At 38.0% G+C, this 21464-nt stretch overlaps 1 protein-coding gene across 1 annotated transcript in view; it reads right to left on the reverse strand.

Annotated features, from left to right (window-relative positions):
- Nucleotides 1–203: 203 nt before the first annotated feature.
- The window catches only part of CSE1L (chromosome segregation 1 like), a 58276-nt gene continuing 37015 nt past the window's right edge, over nucleotides 204–21464 (reverse strand). Inside the window, exons 14-25 of the mRNA XM_081098035.1 lie at nucleotides 20497–20558; nucleotides 10719–10855; nucleotides 9514–9617; nucleotides 7722–7819; nucleotides 6257–6407; nucleotides 5910–6118; nucleotides 5417–5514; nucleotides 5234–5319; nucleotides 4715–4796; nucleotides 2897–3043; nucleotides 1926–2157; nucleotides 204–894 (exon numbers count right to left, since the gene is read on the reverse strand). Coding sequence (XP_080954161.1) covers nucleotides 805–894; nucleotides 1926–2157; nucleotides 2897–3043; nucleotides 4715–4796; nucleotides 5234–5319; nucleotides 5417–5514; nucleotides 5910–6118; nucleotides 6257–6407; nucleotides 7722–7819; nucleotides 9514–9617; nucleotides 10719–10855; nucleotides 20497–20558 — 1496 coding nt within the window. The 3' untranslated portion in view covers nucleotides 204–804. The remainder of the gene's footprint in view (nucleotides 895–1925; nucleotides 2158–2896; nucleotides 3044–4714; nucleotides 4797–5233; nucleotides 5320–5416; nucleotides 5515–5909; nucleotides 6119–6256; nucleotides 6408–7721; nucleotides 7820–9513; nucleotides 9618–10718; nucleotides 10856–20496; nucleotides 20559–21464) is intronic.

The raw sequence follows: 21464 nt of genomic DNA on the forward strand, positions 1-21464 counted from the left end.
ATTGGGGCTTTTTTCACATAGACAGTGCCTCCCCATTACCACGTTTCTCTCTCACATCATCCAGTTTATAAGGGAGGAAAGCCAGAAACAGGTAAATGATTTCATGTAGTTCATCGCTGCTTTCCCCCACCACACATATCATACAGCAACGCCAAAGAAGAGTATTAATGTTCCCTTGTAAAAAGACAAGTATTCTGAGTGAATTACTTAGAAATAAGGATTTTTATGGAGTCCGAGAAAGGAAAAAAGAAGAATTTAAAGAAATTCATTATAAAAGTATCAGAGAGCACCAAAAACCTGTCCTTAGATACATTAAGTTTAGGGCTTTTTTAAATTGCTGATTACAGGTTTAAAACTATGAAATGTGCACTTTTTGGCAAGTCACCCAAGTGATTACTTACATTGCCAAATAAAAGCTGAAGGAAACAAACAAAAATACAAAGGACAAGAAAAACACAAATTGGCATCAACCTCAAAACTAAAGGATTTAGTAAGAGAAAAAGGAAGTTTCCACAGTCAGTGTCCATCAAAATTCTAAAGTTATCGTAACAGTGCAAATGCTCAAATCAGTGTCTTATACTGAACTATTAACGCTTGGCCCTTGAAGCTGCAAATGGGACAGACAAGCCATCCACTTAGATTATTTATTATAACACAAACCACCTAATATGCTCAGGGTTGAGTAAAACAACATTTAATATTTTTTACAAGATGGAATTTGTGACAAGGAAAACTTGCTTGTGCTCAGAAGTCTCCCAGCTTTCCCCATAAATCATCCTGGGCTTTATTAGCCAAAATCATAGTTCAAAGCAGGGTCACACTGGCCGCCTGAAGGTACCCTTGGAGATACTGGAGGGCTTCTGCATTGAGGCTGGTGCTCACCATTGATGGAACCTACAAGAACCAAGAAACACACAAACCAGCTATTAGAGATCCTACCAACACAAACCCATCTCTACAAGAGAGCTGCCACAGCTCTGGGAAGAGCAGTCCACATGACTAATGAAGGAATTCATTCCCAAGTAACTCAATTACTTTTATGCCTTAAAATATGAAATGGGTCTAAAAAGGGGAATTACTACTATTGTTCACTGTGGTATAGGCAATGTGATGATGTTTTAAAAAGAAAGTCTTTATGAATTAGTGACGCATAATGAAATACATATGGGTGAAATGACATGCTGCCTGATGAAAAAATACAAACATATCTTAAGACTGTAAAAGGCGCCTTAGCTGGTTTGGATCAGTGGATAGAGCGTCAGCCTGTGGACTGAAGCGTCCCAGGTTCGATTCCAGCCAAGGGCACATGCCCAGGTTGCGGGCTCGATCTGCAGTAGAGGGTGTGCAGGAGGCAGCCAATCAATGGTTCTCTCTTATCATTGATGTATCTATCTCTCTCTCCCTCTCCCTTCCTCTCTAAAATCAATAAAGAAAAAAAAAAAGACTGTAAAAGGCAATGGCTAATGTAACAGTATACGCATTAATAGGTTTGCTCTATATTCCATTATTTAATTTCTGAGTATGCATATAAAATCAATTACTCAATCTGGGAAATAAATACATTCTTATTTTAGAAACACTGATTAGTTCCCTCCTGGTACACACCCCAACCTTTGATCAAATAAATGCGCAACGTGGGGATGTGCCCTGAAACCCTAGCCCTTTTGGTGCACTCCAACCGAGTCACAGCAGAGTGGAAATAAATTTCTAGTCAAAGGGCTTTATCCCTGAGATTTGCCCCAACAATGATTTGCTTAAAATATTTTTGTAGCCCATAGTTTTTAAAATAAGTCTTGACTATAGATAAATGAGATGTTTGATTATGCTGGCCAGTGATAACAGGCACCAGAACAACTATTATCCTCTTACCTTCCCATAAAGGTGTCCTATTGATCACAGCGTCCTTTGATAACAAAGATACTTACCCTTCCTGGACAGGCAGTAGACAATTTGTGAAGTGACTGTGCCAGGTGAATCTTGGGGTTGGTCACCATTTGACCTACGGGATCATGCTCTTTTTTCCCAGCAAATGCCAACTGTGAGAAGGCAGTCTGGTATCCTGGTGTATCTTCTATGTCAATAAAATGTTCTTCATCAGGAATGGAATCATCCTCAGGTAACTCAAAAAGGCCAATCAGAGACTGCAATAAAGGAGTCCTGGATTGAAGAAAACAAGACAAAAGATTAATACACAGCAATTCCTTAGGAACACAAATTATAGACTCAGTCTCAAGAATAGCAAGGGACCAATGAAATAAAGATGGACATCAGTGCTTAGGCCTATCCAGAAACCATTTTTCAATTCTTTAGTCACAGCACCCCAATTTCTCCTCTGAAAACTATTCCATCCCCAGAGATCTCAAGCGAGCTGTGTAGTGAGAAGGCTGAGTGACTCAAGCCAAATGAAGGAGATTCAATGCTAGAAGGTGGAAGTTATGAATAAGCCTCATGTTGTCGCTTATGAAAGGACTAGCTGGCGAAGTGAAACCATAAAGGAAGAGGCAAGAGGTCCAGTAAAGTTAAGTCTGTTGGACATGGAGCACACACATGTCAGACCTTCCCTAAACCTACTCAGTTTCTCTTAAGACTGAGGCCAGTTTACTTGGGCACCTATCAAAATAGTGTTAGAGATTATTGAGAACAGGAACTTTTACCAGACTCTCAAGAGGCCTATGAATTTTTTCCCTCACCCAACAAAATGTTAAGAATCAGGAAATAAGATCTTCTTAGGCCCAGAAGGATTCACACAAGTCCTGTCTTGGACCTGATGGTTGCTAGTGGAGAAACTAAAATCAGAACCAAATTCTCTTGGCCCTCAAGAAAGTACACTTGGCTGATTTTGCAGTCATAGGAAAGGAAGCTATAATTTCTAAGAACTTTAGAATGAAGTACTTGCCACAGTTTGGTATACTCAGTGTCCATCATTGGGGGACATTCCGTTAGTAATTTGGTTATGCCAACCGCACATATTTTTTTCTCTACATTTCCAGATACTTTCTGAATTTCAGGAATAATAATTTTTTCCAAAACCATTCCAAACATTCTGTTAAAACAAAATAAGCCCAGTCAATATTAAGTTAGACGACTATAATTATCAGTTAAACAGGTGTTATTTATACTCAGTGACTCCTTATAAATATTAAAAATTTCAAAATAACAAGGTTGCATTGAATGCTAGAGCCTTAGAGATGACAAAACACCAAACCTGCCCTGTGGCCAGCTGCCACCATCTTTTGTGAAGACAAAAGCCTATGCTCAATCTTCACAGTCATTGTTGGTTTTATATGTTTTTATTTTTAAAGTACTCAAGAAATCTTATAAAACTAGAAATTATAAAAAAGAATCACCCATCCATCACCCAGCAATAACTAGTTTTAACATTTTAGGTTTATAAACTTCCCAATTTTCTATGCCTACATATCTACAACTATGTAGATGTTAATGGCTGTACTAAAAAATTATTTTGGCCATCATTCCATGTTGTTACAAACATCTTAGAACTTTCCCATGATGCAAATGTCTCAGATTATACATTAATGAATCCTTTGAAATGGAAATAGTGGGTATCAAAGAGTATAGACATTAGTGGGAGGCCCTCGGGCACCCTGGCCCACACCCCCTGCAGGAGCACTTGAAGCTGCCACCACAGCAAGCAGTGGGAATGGGCCAAGCGAGTGAGGTCACCAGAGACAGGAAATCAGCCGTGGTTCCTCTGCACATTTCATACTGCACAGCGGGAGGGGGGAGACTTGTGGACTGTGGGCTGTGGTATGGAGCACTCTCACAGGCATCTCTCAGGGCAAAAGACCTAAGGGCTTTTCTTAGATGGGAGAAAAAGGGCTTTAAAAATCTGTCTGTCCTGCCTTTTATTGACTTGTAAATATGGACCACTTATAATGTTCTGTAAACCCTTGGAGGGAGGGGTGGGGTTGGGGGAGGGTTGCTGTGTGGAACTGTACCTGGCCATTAATAAAACATGACATTCAAAAAAAAACATGCTCTACAGAAAGGGTGCATGTTTGCTTTCTAGAAAGATCATGCCAATTTAAGCACCCACTAGCAGTGCATGAACTGCTGACTTCCTCACAAGCCTTTATTACCAGAAAGTGTATTTTCTGGTCCTACTCTTTAGGTTAATTCATTTTTTACATTTTATTCAATTTTGAATTATTTTGATTTATTTTGATACCCTCACAGATACAGCGATCTAAAGTGAGTTTTTTTCCGTATCCTCTATCAATTTCTTTACATCCTTCTTTCCCTACTAAATGGGGAATGTTACCCAACATTCTTTGCATATACATGAAAGCAGTTTTACTGATCCAAACTTTTCTTTTGAAAAATGATGCTGTTAAAGGCTCCTAAAGACAAACACTGGCTTTGGAGAATGCTAGAGTAGGGAATAACTTTGAGAATTAGGGAAATGTTTACAGGATGTTCTTTATGACCTAACATACCCCAAGAATATTTGAAAACCACACAGATAGAATCACCGCACCAAGAACTATGAAATTATCTATAAAACAGATATTGGCTTATTCTTTTAAAAATAAAATACAGCCCTGGCCAGTTGGTTAGAGAATGGCCTGAGATGCCAAGGTTGCAGGTTCAATCCTCAGGCAGGGCACATACAAGAATCGACCAATGAATACATGAATAAGTGGAACAAACTGATGTTTCTCTCACTAAAATATAATAATAAAAGCAAACTTACTTTGGTTGTATTCCATCAAATATTTCTTGTAGTGCCAGCGCCCCATATTTTATGCAATACAAATTAATAAAGACTAAGAAACCTGTTGAAAGGAGATGCAAATTTATCAATACATAGGACTCACTGCCCTAAATAAGTGATTTAGTAGTTTACCAGATGTATTTATCATCATTAAAAAAACAACCAATGACTAACTTTAGCATCAATACTTCCCTTTTAATACAATTTAACATATAGATTTTCTGCCTTTATAGTACAAGCAAAAAAAATCTACATGTAGTTTATGATTTATATTTTTTATCATTTCTATTTAAAATATTTTGATATTTAAATTTATAAACTAACCTTTGGAATGCAATATATTTGAAAATGATTTAGTGTTTGAGAAATGCAAACATCTTAAAGTATTTTATATGTAACATTTATAACTGATAAAAACGTTTGTATGTAACCATAACATCTAAGAGTTTTAAGCTACTTTCATTATTTCTGCAGGAACACTGAAATTATTTTACTTACTCTTGATAAACTTTGTTGTTTTGGAATTTTGAAGTCTCTGGAATAATAGAATGAAGATTTGCTTCCTGTACTGGTCAACTGACTCACTAAAGAAATGAGTAAAAGCAACAATGTAAAATCAGCATTTTTCGGAGTTTCTAACAGAATCCTTGTCTAATGTACGAGATTGTATTTCATACTCACGGAGGCATGTGCTCTATGATACTATTTAGAAGATAAAAACCTTGGTGGTCATTGGCTTTGGATGCAATGAGCTTCTGGAAAACACCTAACAACCCAGGCTACAACAAAACACATCAAATAACAGTTAAAGTGGCAAGGCTTAATTATTCTTAAAGTTAAGCAGGTGATATATCTTGGAAAAGAGAGCACACTGTAATAATCTAATTTGCATTTTCACTTTAGTTCTTATGTCTGAGGTGTAGAAAAAAATAATCCCACTTCAACAAGCCCTTAGTTTTACATTCTTAAATTAACCTTAACCTATATGACTGTTATCTTTTTATTTTCCACCATGGCAATAACTAACGGATACCTAATGCTAATAAAATATACATTAATATTTCCTAATTACTTCCCTTTTTACTAAATTTAAGAATTTTTTAAAATATGCCATCTCTAGTTTCTCTCAGCTACCTTAGAAAATTACATTTACATCAAAATAAATCTGACTCACTATTTTGTCAGCTGCAGCACTTGCTATTGTGTTTGAACCGCGTTCTAGGAATGCTTGGAGAAGCCTCACTAGAGCAGGGATATTTCCTGTTCTTTCCCAAAGCACTGGCTGAAGGAGATGAGGAAATAAGGCCATATAGGAAGACGGAATATCATTTTTGTGTGTTTCCAGAAGCAAAGACATCACTTGAAAGACATATGGAATAAACTCTGTTGAGGAAAACAACAGCTGTCAGCTTTATAATCAATGGCTCTGACACAAAAGGTTCATATTGTTAGGAACACTATGTTTATAACCCCTTGAATAACTGTATTCAGTTAAGAAGAAAACAACTCCCTTTAACTTACCTTGTACATCATTCTGTAAAATTTCAGTAAACACCAGAAATAAAGCCTCTTCAAAATTTACAACAGCAGCAGGGTTGGCTTTGCACGTTATTCTTATGGATAAACATATTGCTTCAAACATATAGTGATTAAAGTGAGGTTTGCTTGGGTTCTGAAATTTTTAAAAAAGGCTTATTATTCTAATAATCCAAGTGACTATATTAAATGTCATTTAGAAGAAAACACACCTAACTGTCTAAAACACATTACAAGAGATGCCATCTTTTTAAAAGTTAGTACAGTATTAAGAGAAAGTACTAAATACACTAAAAAGCCTGCATATGTTAAAATTTTACTCACTTTAAAATTCAGAAAACAAAACAATACTTGCTAATATGTTTGTATTATTTTTTTTAAATACTATTACTAAAAAGTACTTCAGAGTCACAGGGAGGTGACAACACAAGCCTCAGTTGCCTGTGCTGTAAGGAACTTATCTTCAACTCATGCTTTTCCGTCGCCCTAAGTAGTGGCAGAAGAAATGAGCAGGGACATGTAAGTCCTGGCTCTGCCAATAGCTTTGTGTGGGACCTTAGACAAACTTTAACCTCCACAGGCTTTGATGTCTGTGTCTACAGTGATAATCCTTCATATCAGCAGTTTTCTTGGAAGGCTACTACATAAAGCTGGTGACCTCAGAAGATGTGTGAGGAGGGGAGCAGGGGGACGTAAAGGATGTGACCCTGCTTCTCTTCTCAAATTCCCCAAGGCCCAAAGTAGTCCAAAACCCTTACCCAGACCTCAGTGAAAAAATTATCACTGTTCTCCAAAATCCCTCCAATACTTCCCATAAATTTATCTCCTTCCCATATACTTATTAGGAAAAAGAATGAATCAAATATCTGTAAAATTTCTGATCAGAGAAGGAGTTAATAGACTCTTGTGTTCTACCTGGTAGAAAGCTTTCCTAAGATTTCAGATTATCTATACTTTCTCAATTTTCTTTAACATGTTACTTTTTAAATGAGAATAAAAACGTCCTAGCCCTGACCAGTTTGGCTCAGTGGACAGAGCGTCGGCCTGCGGACTAAAAGGTCCCAGGTTCGATTCCGGTGAAGGGCATGTCTTGGTTGCAGGCCCATTCGAGTGGGAATGTGCAGGAGGCAGCTGATAGATGTTTCTCTCTCATCGATGTTTCTAACTCTCTATCCATCTCCCTTCCTCTCCGTGAAAAATCAATAAAATATATTAAAAAAACCAACAAAAAGTTCTAAAGTTTTTGAGACTATACGTAAAGGGGAGTGCTTCCATGTCTGCAATCTAATGTCACCCCACACTTTTAGAAATGCACATTAACTGTTGGGTCAAGAAGAATTCAAAGACCTTTTCCTTAAGTCTGAGCTATTGCCAGGGAATCCTGATGCTTAAACAGTTTATAGCATGAGTTTTTAACAACAGGCTGTACTTTCAGAAGTGGTTCTGTTACCTTACTAACAGCTAATAGCTTCTGGGTAAGCTGAGTGATGAGAGTAGGGATATAAGGGATTATGGCTTCTTGTAGGAGGGAAAAACTTCTCATGATAGCTGTAAAATATAAAAACAGCAAAAACAAATAGTTTAGTTAAACTTCAGAACAAAATAGTGGTTGGGGAATTCATCATCTGACATTTTAAGACCCTTAGACAACCTCCAGAGAGCTCTATATTTAAAATCTAAATTTCCTTTTTAAAATTATGCCAGGGACTGGCAACCATAGTTAGCTGGGAAATATTGAGTATTTCCAGAGGGCATAAGGCTTAAAGAATTTTAAAAGGGACAATAAAAAAATAATGAAGTGACTAAAGATACAAAGAGGAGGATGAAGTAGTATTAGTATTCCAAGTTTCTTTCATTTAGAAATCAGTGGCAGAAAGCATTCAGTCCTGGCCTATTGGAAACATGATTGCACCTGCTCATCCCCCCTAAAAGAGAGATTAGGAGCATAAGAAAAATCTGAATATACATATGAAGCTATGGAGGGTCCATATTGCAAATATATTGCTCATTAAGATGCCTAAAAAACATTTGTCATGGGAGATAAACACATTAAGCTAAAAAATGTATGATAGCCAATTTTGCACAAACAGAATAGATATTCCCTAAGTAGAGCACCTACTATATGCCATACACATTGGATAGAAAGTTATACTCCCTTGCCTCCTAAACTTTGCAATGATGTTTCCTCTACTCGAGCCAAAGCCTCACTCTCCTACTAGCTAACTGCTACCGATTCCTCACCTCAGCTTAGACCTACTTCCTAGAGAAAGCCTGTCCCTGAGTTAGGTTACTAGGGTTAGAGGAAGGATCAGTGTCGCTCCTCTGGGCTGACAAACCTTTCATTCACTCATAACACAGTACTTCCTGGGTGCTCTTGCATACGCGAAGAACACAGCAACAAAGGCCAGCAGTCATTACCTATCACTGTTGGGGGAAGTCCAGTGCTGAAAACACATACATATAAATACATGTACAAATGTGTACACACCCCAGGGGTCCTGACCCAGGACAGGCATCAGTTTCTTTGAAAAGCATTTCCTACGAATCTGACACTGCTAGTCTCTTGGAATCCGGCACTGAATAAGACAATGCCGGCCCCTGAAGTCAGAGCTGTCGGCAAGACACTCTCCTAATGGACAACCTGGCAGGTGGTTACAGCTGCCTGTATCCTCGGCAGTATGTCTACGAGGGCAGTAGTGTGTGGGGTCCACTAAATGCAGCCAGGTGTCACACCAAGACCCAGCATACACAGCGTGCCATCACTGAATGTTGTTTGATCTAACCTTTGCCCTCAAGAAATTCAATCTAGCCCTGGCCCGTTTGGCTGCGGATAGATTGTCGGCCTGTGGACTGAAGGGTCGCAGGTCTGATTCCAACCAAGGGCACACGCCCAGGTTGCGGGCTCAATCCCCACTAGGGGGCATGCAGGAGGCTGCCGATCAATGATTCTCATCATTGATGTTTCTATCTCTCCCTCTCCTTCTCTGAAATCAATATATAAATTAAAAAGCAACCTAGGGAAGGAACAATAGGAGTTTGCTACTTTTTCTTTAATAAGAATTCTCTATCAAATTAAGGTAAAACTTTTTCCTGAAATCACTGTTAACAGTAAACAAAACAATATTCTTTATTTCCAAATACCTAAACCTAGCTAATTCTTGGTTAACAGTATACAACTCACTATTTACCCTTATAACCAGAAATTAGATACTTATAGTCTATACACCAGGGAAATGGCCTACCTTTCATAATATATTCATTTTCTGAAGAGCCAGGAAGTGTGAGAGCTTTGAAAAGGTTTGTTAGCAGAATCTCAACGAACGGTGCGATTTCTGCAGCTGTAAAGCTATAGATGAAAAAACAGCTTTCAGTCACTACCAACTCTTGATCTTGTCACTATGGATTACCCTTGGCAACTATTAAATCACACTTCTTGGCATAAAAGTGAGCCATCTCCCACCATCGACAATCGGCAGACAGCTTAGGAAAATAATTTTTTATACGTGCTCATGTTACATTCCTAAGGCACATCTGATACCAATCAGTTAAACAAGCCAAAACCCGAGCAAACCCAACATCATCATCTGAAGCTGTTAAGGTCATCCCTGGTTCATATCACCATCAAGGACAGGACTCAGACCCTCAGGGAACTGTCACTTATTCTTCCTGGAGGTGGAGCAGAATTCAGAACTGTTTTCTGCATAAATTTCAGTCCTGAAGAGATACTGGTTTGACTCAACAAAATAATCTCAACCCTTGGTTTCTGAGAATATCTGCATTTCAAGTTCTTGATGAAGAAAACCTAAAATTGTTTTCCATGTCTTACCCAAAGCTCAGTTTAAGAAATGTTAAAGAATGGCCTGAAAGACATGCTGTTGTACATTTTATCCTTGGATCAAGCCAGAAAAGCTACCATCTTGGACCATAGAAAATTCTTTTCACTCAGCTGTGTCATATCTCAGCACTGCATAAAAACAGCCAGCTGAAAATAACTATACTACATGATGCTGCTCAGAACACAACTACTACACATACTCCCTCCATGAAGGCCCACTTCTGAGATGCCTTCTGAGTAACTGTTTAATCTCATGGACATTGTGGAAATTTTAACTCATCAAGTTTCCCCTCTTTCACTTGGTTGCTAGGAGACCACACATAAAATTCAAGAGTTTCTTTAACTACTGTATAGGATCCTGACACACATTTCTGTTCATTAAATGCACCCCAGTTACTTTCCTTTGCTGCAACTTCCTCTACTCAACTTGATTATCATAATTTATCTATTCTGGCATTCTGCCTCAGATCCTTCCGGATTGACAGTATAAATGAGTAAACAGTACACATTTATTTTTCTGACTCTTAGTGAAATTTTGAATACATTGAGATATCTCTGACCCACCCCACCCCAAGCTGAAGAAATGTACATTGCTTGGAACTCAATACTTACAGAGTGGCGTGGTTGGGCCCCTTCATAGTGAACAGCCTCTCGAGAGCATGTGCTGCGTAAGTATGAACAACAATACTTTCAGCTTGAAGATAATTAATCAAGAGAGGAACAGAGACCAAAAGCTGTTCTTTTGGTACCTGAAAAATACAATAATATGCATGCTCTAACTCAACAATCTTTAAGTAAAAAACAACTGGAAGAAAAGGACTTGCTGAATCTAAAAGTGTTCTTTCAACTGTTACAATGGGAAATATGATGGAGAAACCAAAACGTCTATCACAACACAATGGTTCAATTCACATTCTCTTTTCCAATTCTCTTTCTCTGAGCATAAAAGCTATGATAAGGGTAAAATCTTGCATACCATAAAATAGTATCATGGAGAAACAGACTAAGATTTCATTAATCTTAAGAAATATACTTTTCCCCTTGTAGCCATTTCTTGGAAAAGTCATTCAAACTTTGTGCCTTATTTTCTCTTCAAGAAAGGGGGTAGGGCAACAAAAATAAAAATACTAATCTTCATTAAAAGCATCTAAAATTTACATTATTCATTCACTAGCCTCTAAAACAGAAGAGCTTCATAAGGTTGCATGTAACCTTGGTGAATACTTGCCAAAGACACAAAAAAATTACGAATGAGGAAATTAAAGAATCATCCACAGGAAATAAACTATGGCATATTCTTACAATGGAATACTACAGAGCTATTAAAAATAAACTCTAACACCTCTAATAAATGAATAACTCTCTAAAACAATGTTAAGCACACAAAAACAAGATGTGTGGGCCAGTACCGATATTAGTTATAATTAAAAATTTTAAACCTATAGGGACCTATAGAATTTTTATGGAAACAAATATGTAGTATACAACCATAAAGAAACACTTATAATAATGGGCATAAAACACATTGAATTCGTTATAGCAATTATCTCGGGGAGAAGGAGAATACAAATCAGATGTATATGTACATTAAGTAATTATGGCAGGGAGTTAAGATTTATGGTGGTTATGAATCATTATATAGGCTGAGGCAAAAGCAGGTTTACAATTGTGAGTACACAAAACAAGAGTTTATTCTTGTATTATTATTTATTAATTTAAAATAGAACAGCTTCACAAGGTTGCATGTAACCTTATTTTCCATACGAATAACTATAAACCTACCTTTACCTCACCCTGTTGTTTTCTATTCTTGCTTGCGTATTTAAAATTTGCAAGATGGCCGCACTATAATTTAGCAGAGGTGTAGGAGAATAAGATGACTTTTCATGCTTTATTTTTATCTCACTAAAATTAAAGTGACGTAAAGTGCTAAGAATCAGAAGGATCATATAACTCAACAGCAAACCCCCCCCCACAAAACAATCCAATTAGGAAATGCGCAGCCCTGGCCAGTGTAGTTCAGTTTGTTGGAGTGTCGTCCCATGCACCAAAAAGTTGGTTCAATTCCTGGTCAGGGCACATACCCAGTTTTCAGGTTTGGCTCTGGTTGGGGTGCATATGGGAGGCAACCAATCAATGTTTCTTTCTCTCTCCCTCTAAAATCAATAGAAACATATCCTCAGGTGAGGATTAAAATAAAAACCCACACACAAAAAAACACCCCACAGTGAGCTATCCGTCACCTGACACCTGCTAGAAGAGCTATTATCAAAGCCAAAGAATAACAAGTGTTGTTCAAGGGTCAACTGTTCATACAAGCATGGACTCAATATGCTATACTAGTATACCTAAAACTTATGTTTATAAGATATATTTTTATCAATTATATTTCAATTAAAAAAGAGAGGGGTGAGGAACTGAGAACCACTGAGGGGACAGTGGGTTATTGGAGTCTTCCCCTCTTGGGGTTGTCAGCTCACTGACAGGCATGACTGGTGGAATTTCTTTTATTGTTTCGTCCTCTGATGCAAAATGCTACTGATGGGCTAGAGCAGGGGTGGGCAAACTTTTTGACTCGAGGGCCACAATGGGTTCTTAAACTGGACCGGAGGGCCGGAACAAAAGCATGGATGGAGTGTTTGTGTGAACTAATATAAATTCAAGGTAAACATCATTACATAAAAGGGTACGGTCTTTTTTTTTTTTTTTTTTTTTTAGTTTTATTCATTTCAAATGGGTCGGATCCTGCCCGCGGGCCGTAGTTTGCCCACGGCTGGGCTAGAGCCTGGGCATGACAGCAAAATGGGGAATGATAAAATTTTATAAAGGGGATTTATGGTTATAAAATTAAATACTTCAGTATCCACAAACTCTTATTCAGAGTCCAAACTATTTGGAAAATATATAAATCAAACAATGAAAAATGTTAAGAGTGTTTTTTGTTGTTGACTTTGAACATGTTCAAGGAGCTACTGTGGTGAAATTTAACAAGGGTTGTGAGCAAAAGACTGAGTCAATGACTTGAGGGGGTGGCCCAGAGTCTCTTTGTTCTTGTTGGACTTTTAACGTTTATTGGTCCAGTAGAATAAAGAAAAATGATCACATCTAAGAATATATAAAATTAGATCAATGTTTTGTCAGTTATGATAAAAGCACCCTACACTTGAGAGTTGCTTGAAATAATTTTTGTTAAAAAAAATAAGAAAACTACATGTTTTCTAAAAATTAAGAACAACAATCAGAAATATGGGCAAAGTACGACTGAATAATTCACAAAAAATACATTACAATGGCCCATTAAATGAAAAGGTATGCAATCAAATTCAAACTGAGAAATGAATTATTAAAACTGCAATAAGATACCGTTTCATATCTATGACACTGGCAAAATTCCAACATACTCTACTGGGAAAATCAGCACTCATTCAATTTATAAAGAAATGCAACATGATACCTCAACCCGTATAGAGGCAAATTTGGCAAGATCTAACAAAATTACTTGTGTGTTTACCCTCTAATCTAGCAATCCTACTTCCAGGAATCTATGACAAAGTTACAAAGGCAAAAGCACTAAGTGACATATACACAAGACTATTAAAAGTATTATTTAAAACCTATCCTCCTCAGACTACTACAAAAAATACAAGAGGAAGGAACACTTCCAAGCTCATTCTATGAAGCCAGCATCACCCTAATACCAAAACCAGGTAAAGACAACACACTGAAAGAGAATTACAGGACAATATCCCTCATGAACATAGATGCCAAAATCCTCAACAAAATCTTAGCAAATCGGATCCAGCAGTACATCATAAAGATCATACACCATGACCAAGTAGGATTTATCCCAGGGATGCAAGGATGGTACAATATCCTCAAATCAATAAACGTGATACATCACATAAAAAAATTGAAAGAAAAAAACCACATGGTCATATCAATTGATGCCGAAAAAGCATTTGACAAAATCCAACACCCATTTTTGATAAAAACTCTCAGCAAGGTGGGAATAGAAGGATCATACCTCAACATAAAAAAAGCCATATATGACAAACACACAGCCAACATCATACTCAATGGACAAAAACTGAGACCATTTCCCCTAAGAACAGGAACAAGACAGGGATGCCCACTCTCACCACTCCTGTTCAACATAGTACTGGAAGTACTAGCCATTGCAATTAGATAAGAAGAAGAAATAAAAGGCATCGAAATTGGAAAAGAAGAAGTAAAACTGTCCTTATTTGCACATAACATGATATTATACGTAAAAAACACTAAAGACTCCATCAAAAAACTATTAGACTTAATACATGAATTTGACAATGTAGCAGGATACAAAATTAACCCCAAGAAATCTAAGGCATTTCTATACACCAATAGTGAACTTACAGAGAGAGAGACAAAAAAAAATCCCATTTACCATCACCCAAAAAAATTAAGCTACCTAGGAATAAACTTAACAAAAGAGGTAAAAGACCTCTGCTCAGAAAACTACAGGACGTTGAAAAAAGAGATAGAGGAAGACATAAACAGATGGAAGAACATACCGTGTTCATGGACTGGTAGAATCAACATCATTAAAATGTCCATACTACCCAAAGCAATCTATAAATTCAACGCACTTCCCATTAAAATACCAACGGCATATTTCACAGACCTAGAACGAACTCTCCAAAAATTCATCTGGAATAAAAAAAGACACCGAATAGCTGCAGCGATCCTGAGAAAGAACAAAGTAGGTGGGATCTCAATACCAGATATCAAGTTGTATTACAAAGCCACTGTTCTCAAAACTGCCTGGTACTGGCACAAGAACAGACATATAGATCAATGGAATAGAATAGAGAGCCCAGAAATCGGCCTGAACCAATATGCTCAATTAATATTTGACAAAGGAGGCAAGAACATACAATGGAGTCAAGATAGCCTCTTCAATAAATGGTGTTGGGAAAATTGGACAGATACATGCAAGAAAATGAAACTAGACCACCAAGTTAAACCATACACAAAAATAAACTCAAAATGGATAAAGGACTTAAATGTACGACAGGAAACCATAAAAATACTAGAAGAATCCAAAGGCAACAAAATCTCAGACATATGCCAAAGCAGTTTCTTCACTGATACAACTCCTAGGGCACTTGAAACTAAAGAGAAAGTGAACAAATAGGACTACATCAAAATAAAAAGCTTCTGCACAGCAAAAGAAACCATCAACAAAACAACGAGAAAACCCACTGCGTGGGAAAACGTATTTGCCAACATTATATCTGATAAGGGCCTAATCTCCAAAATTTATAGGGAACTCATACAACTTAACAAAAGGAAGATAAACAATCCAATCAAAAAATGGGCAAAGGACCAAAATAGACACTTTTCAAAAGAGGACATGCAGAAAGCCAAGAGACATATGAAAACATGCTCAAAGTCACTAATCATCCGAGAGATGCAAATCAAAACGACAATGAGGTACCATCTCACACCTGTCAGACTGGCTATCATCAACAAATCAACAAATGACAAGTGCTGGAGAGGATGTGGAGAAAAAGGAACACTCGTGCACTGCTGGTGGGAATGCAGACTGGTGCAGCCACTATGGAAGACAGTATGGAGTTTCCTCAAAAAACTAAAAATGGAACTCCCATTTGACCCCGTGATCCCACTTCTAGGAATATATCCCAAGAAACCAGAAACACCAATCAGAAAGGATATATGCACCCATATGTTCATAGCAGCACAATTCACCATAGTTAAGATCTGGAAACAGCCTAAGTGCCCATCAGTTGATGAATGGATTAGAAAACTGTGGTACATCTACACGATGGAATACTATGCTGCTGTAAAAAAGAAGGAATTCTTACCATTTGCAACAGCATGGATGGAACTGGAGAGCATTATGCTAAGTGAAATAAGCCAGTCAATGAAGGAAAAATACCACATGATGTCACTCATTCATGGATAATAAAGACCATTATAAATTTATGAACAAAAATAGATACAGAGGCAGAGCTGCCTCGAACAGACTGTCAAACTACAGCGGGAAGGCCGGGGAGGGTGGGGGGGCAGGGTAAGAGATCAACCGAAGGACTTGTATGCATGCATATAAGCATAACCAATGGACATAAGACACTGGGGGGGGGGGGGTAAGGGGATTGTCAAGGGCGGGGGGGAAAAGGAGACATATGTAATACGCTTTGTAATACTTTAAGCAATAAAACAATTAAAAATAATAAAATGGGGATTAAAATCAATCAATCAATCAATCAGAGTATTTATCCATTGGGCAACTGGATGAGTAAACCATGGGCAGACCATCCAATGGAATACTACGGGTATTAAAAAAAAGAGAGATAGAGAGAGAAATCTATAAATACTATTATAGAATGACACCCTGGATTTTTTTAACTGAAAAATGCAAGGTCGAAAAAAGTTTACTTAGTATGCTCTCTTCTGTAAAAGAAGAAATATAAATATACATAGGATAAGTATTAGGTTATATTTTTTACAAATAAATAATGAGCCCTAGCAGGTTCTTCTCAGTGGTTAGAGCACCAGCCCACAGACTGAAGGGTCACCGATTTGATTCAGGTCAAGGACACGTACTTCTGTTGCAGGCTCAATCCCCAGCCCCGGTTGGTGTGCATGCAGGAGGCAACCAATCGATGTGCCTTTCACATCTCTTTCTCTCTCTCTCTCTCTCTCTCTCTCTCTCTCTCTCTCTCCCTCCCTCCCTCCCTCCCTCCCTCCCTCCCTTTCTCCTTCCCTCCCTCCCTTCCACTCACTTTAAAAATCAATGAGGTCAAAAAAAGCAAGATGGCGGTATAGGTAAACACCGGAGATTGCTGCCTTGCACAACCACTTCAAAAATACAACTAGAAGACGGAACGGACATCATCCAGAACCACAGGAAGGCTGGCTGAGTGGAAATTCTACAACTAGAAGGAAAGTGAAAAGCACACTGAGACTCAGAGGAGGTGCAGTGCGGAAAATACAGAGGTAGAGAGGCGCATGCGGAGAGGGCTGGTGGCTGAGGACACGGTTGTCTTTTTCAATTGGGAGGGAGTCTCAAGCTCTGAGCTCCACTTCCGGGCGAGTCTCTGGGGAGCCAGACTCATACGGGAGAAACTGGACTGCATGGCATCGGTCGGAACTCAAGGGAAGCTTTCTCTCCGAGGTGCTTGCAGCGATTGCCGGGACACTGAGAAGCAGGGCCTCTGAGGGCAGGACTGAGAGCAGCCATAACTGCTTGCTCCGCCCGGTTGATCTTACCTAACAAACTGCAGCTGGCCCAAGGCCCCAGGGCAACTTGCATTGTGTCACAGCTGGCTCCTGCTGGGTAGCCTCAGGCAAAGGCTAAATTAGCACCTCTTTAGAGATCCAGGAGCCAGTGTGCCCGGTGGTCAGAGTGGGACCATCCAGATTGCAGCTCTTCAGATCCATAAAGGACACACTCAAGGGGCAGACTCAGTGACCACCAAAGCCCCATTGAAGCAAGTCTTGCCCAGGAGGGGTGTCTCCAGCACAGAAGGTCTCCCACTGCAGACACAGCTGATTCTCACAGCTAATTGGCCTGGAGGTCAATCCCTCCCAGTATTACCTACAACAATCAAAGCTTAACTACAACAAGACTGTGCACAAAGCCCACAAGGGGGTGCACCAAGAGTGTCTACCTAAGGTACTTGGGGAGGCTGAGCCACTGGGCCCTATAGGACACCTAGTACAGAAAGGCACTCTATCGACACAGCACAGCATAAAAAAATGCGGAGACAAAGAAACAGGACACAAATGACAGAAATGAAGGAAAGCAAACTACTGGATATAGAGTTCAAAACCACACTTTTAAGGTTTTTCAAGAATTTTCTAGAAACCGCCGATAAACTTAATGAGTCCCTCAAGAAATCTAATGAGACCCTTGAGGTTGTGATAAAGGACCAACTAGAAATTAAGCAAACACTGACTGAAATAAAGAATATTATACAGACTCCCAACAGCAGACTAGAGGATCGCAAGAATCAAGTCAAAGATTTGAAATGCGAAGAAGCAAAAAACACCCAGCCAGAAAAGCAAAATGAAAAAAAAAAATCCGAAGATACGAAGATAGTGTAAGGAGCCTCTGGGACAGCTTCAAGCATACCAACATCAGAATTATAGGGGTGCCAGAAGATGAGAGAGAGCAAGATATTGAAAACCTATTTGGAGAAATAATGACAGAAAACTTCCCCTACCTGGTGAAAGAAATAGACTTACAAGTCCAGGAAGCGCAGAGAACCCCAAACAAAAGGAATCCAAAGAGGACCACACCAAGACACATCATAATTAAAATGCCAAGAGCAAAAGACAAAGAGAGAATCTTAAAAGCAGCAAGAGAAAGAAACTCAGTTACCTACAAGGGAGTACCCATACGAATGTCAGCTGATTTCTCAACAGAAACTTTGCAGGCCAGAAGGGAGTGGCAAGAAATATTCAAAGTGATGAATGCCAAGAACCTACAACCAAGATTACTTTATCCAGCAAAGGTATCATTCAGAATTGAAGGTTAGATAAAGAGCTTTACAGATAAGAAAAAGCTAAAGAAGTTCATCACCACCAAACCAGTATTATATGAAATGCTGAAAGGTACCCTTTAAGAAGAGGAAGAAGAAAAGGTAAAGATACAAACTATGAACAACAAATACACATCTATCAATAAGTGAATCTAAAAATCAAGGGAATACATAATCTGATGAACAGAATGAACTGGTGATTATAATGGAATCAGGGACATAGAAAGGGAATGGACTATTTGGGGGGGAAAGGGGTATGAGGGATGCGGGAGGGGACTGAACAAAAACCGTGCACCTATGGATGAGGATGGGGTGGGGGGAGGCCGTGGTGGTGAGGGTGGAGGGTTGGGTGGGAAACAGGTGGAGGGGAGCTATGGGGGGAAAAAGAGGAACAACTGTAATAATCTGAACAATAAAGATTTTATTTAATAAAATAAAAATTAAAAAAAATGAGTGCTCGCTTCAGTAGCACATATACTAAAATTGGAACAACAAAGAGAAGATTAGCATGGCCCCTGCACAGGGATGACAAGCAAATTTGTGAAGTGTTCCATATTTAAAAAAAAAAAAAAAATCAATGGGGAGCCTGGCCAGCATGGCTCAGTGGTTGAGTGTCGACCTATGAACCAGGAGATCACAGTTTGATTCCTGGTCAAGGCATATACCCGGGTTGCCGGCTCGATCCCCAGTGTGGGCGTTCAGGAGCAGCCAATCAACGATTGTCTCATCATTGATGTTTCTCTAGCCCTCTCCCTTTCTCTCTGAAATCAATAAAAATGTATTTTTCAAAAAATCAATGGAGGGAAAAAATATCCTCAGGTGAGGATTAACAATAAACAAACAAACATAAACAAATAAATAAATCAAACCAAAACTCGATAGGGAAAAAACCTGGTTAACCACTAGGAAGAGAGAGGGAACAGGGATGAAAGCTACACCTTTTTGAATGTATCTTACTGTATACAGTCCTACTTCAGAGGCATGACCACCCAAAACAAAAACACACAATGAAATGAACCTAATTGTTTATCGAGTTTATGGCAAAAAATGCACAAAGAATAATTTCAAGTTGCTTTAAAGACAGTATTTTTTTAAATACATATTAAAACCACAAAGAAATCAAACTGCATTCAGCAGTATTAGTTTAGTAATAATATTGGTACTATTATTTATTGCCTTACACTCTCCTGTGAAAAAAGCCTCGAACTAATGGCAACTCATTAGTTGTATCTCTAGCACTTAGATTACGGTCTTTCAAATAACATTTCCCATCATCTTCAAGAGGCACCTAACTGAGATCTGTAGCAGGAAATGTACCAAATGAGCCTGGAATATTTTGTCATGTATGAACGAGGCCATTACAAGCTACTAAGTATATGTCAAGAGGGCACAGGAATCTATAATTCACTGGCCAAAGATGGAACAGCTAGGGCATCAAAATACCCTCATTTGTCACCTTTGGAGGTTGGTAAAGCACTCTCGTTACTCTAAAAATTGATAAAGAGGGAAAACCAACAAACACTTATTCTACTTTTCCCAAATTGGTAATTAACTATCTAAGAGAACGTGGTGGTGGTTGAACAAAAGAATGAATATACTAAAAACCATTTAAGTGTACATTTTTAAATGGTGACTTTTAAGGAAAGTGTATCTCAAAACATAAGTCAATGGTGGAAAATTTCTCTTTACTTGAATCCGCTGATCACTCTTTAACCATTACTAAAAGTAGACACCCAGACATGGTGTATGTCCTAATGAAATGAAACAAAGTATAACTACGACAAATTCTTGCCCCCCCTCCCAAAGGATTAAGTGGTACATAATAGAAGTGAAAAGCAACTTACTTGATTCCTAAAAATCATAATGTATTTGATACCATCAGCTTTAAGGACAGGAAATTCATTCACTATTTTAAAAAAAAAATCATAGTTATTAGAATGCTGAGGACTATTTTTCCCAAATTGGTGAAAACATTATCGGATTTTTAAAACTTGGTTTTGGTAACCAAACTGTCAAGTAATTCAAGCTTAGTTAACTCTAAACTAATCTACTATGCAGCTATTCTGGTAAGATAATAATTTTCCCCTTTACCTTTAAGTTCATTACAAATTAACATGTATTACTTATGTAACTGAATAAACATGATTGGGACCATGACTAGTTACCATATATCATCTTCTTCCCAGAATTGAAGCTATTGTGAATCAAGAGCATGTTTCTTTACCTGAGATTTACTTCAAATTGCTCTGGTGGTGGGAAAATTAGTAAAAGGGAGAGAATACTAGTCAATTGTTAAAAATTCTTAAAACTAGATGATATTACCAGGGAAGTTCATTACAAGACTCTCCCTACCTTTTATTTAAAATTTCCATACAAAAAGTTTGCAAAAAAAAGAATATCTATGTACCTTGATAAATATAATTTCATCAGTTTAAGAAATTATCTGTAATATTTATTAGTTTCATGTACTTTAAATTTACTTTCATTTTTAAGAGTTTATTTTTCAAAGAAGAAGAAAAACTAAAGTGTAATTCCTAGACTATATACCAGAATAACAAAAAGCTAAGATACAATCTTACTTATTCGTATTTTCCTTCTACATAAGCCAATATGTTAATTTCACCTGAGCAAAATCTGAAGATCATTTGAGATTTTATTGAATAAAACAAATACCTGCAACAAGCACAAGAGCCAATGTTTTGAGTCCTATAGTGATATAGAGCCCCTATTATGACTTTTGCCATAATGTTACTTATTTTGGTAGCTCAGTTGATTAGAGCGTCATCCCAATATGCCACAGTTGTAGGTTCAA

Source organism: Myotis nattereri (genome assembly GCF_964212035.1).
Source record: "Myotis nattereri genome assembly, chromosome: 8".
NCBI lineage: Eukaryota > Metazoa > Chordata > Mammalia > Chiroptera > Vespertilionidae > Myotis > Myotis nattereri.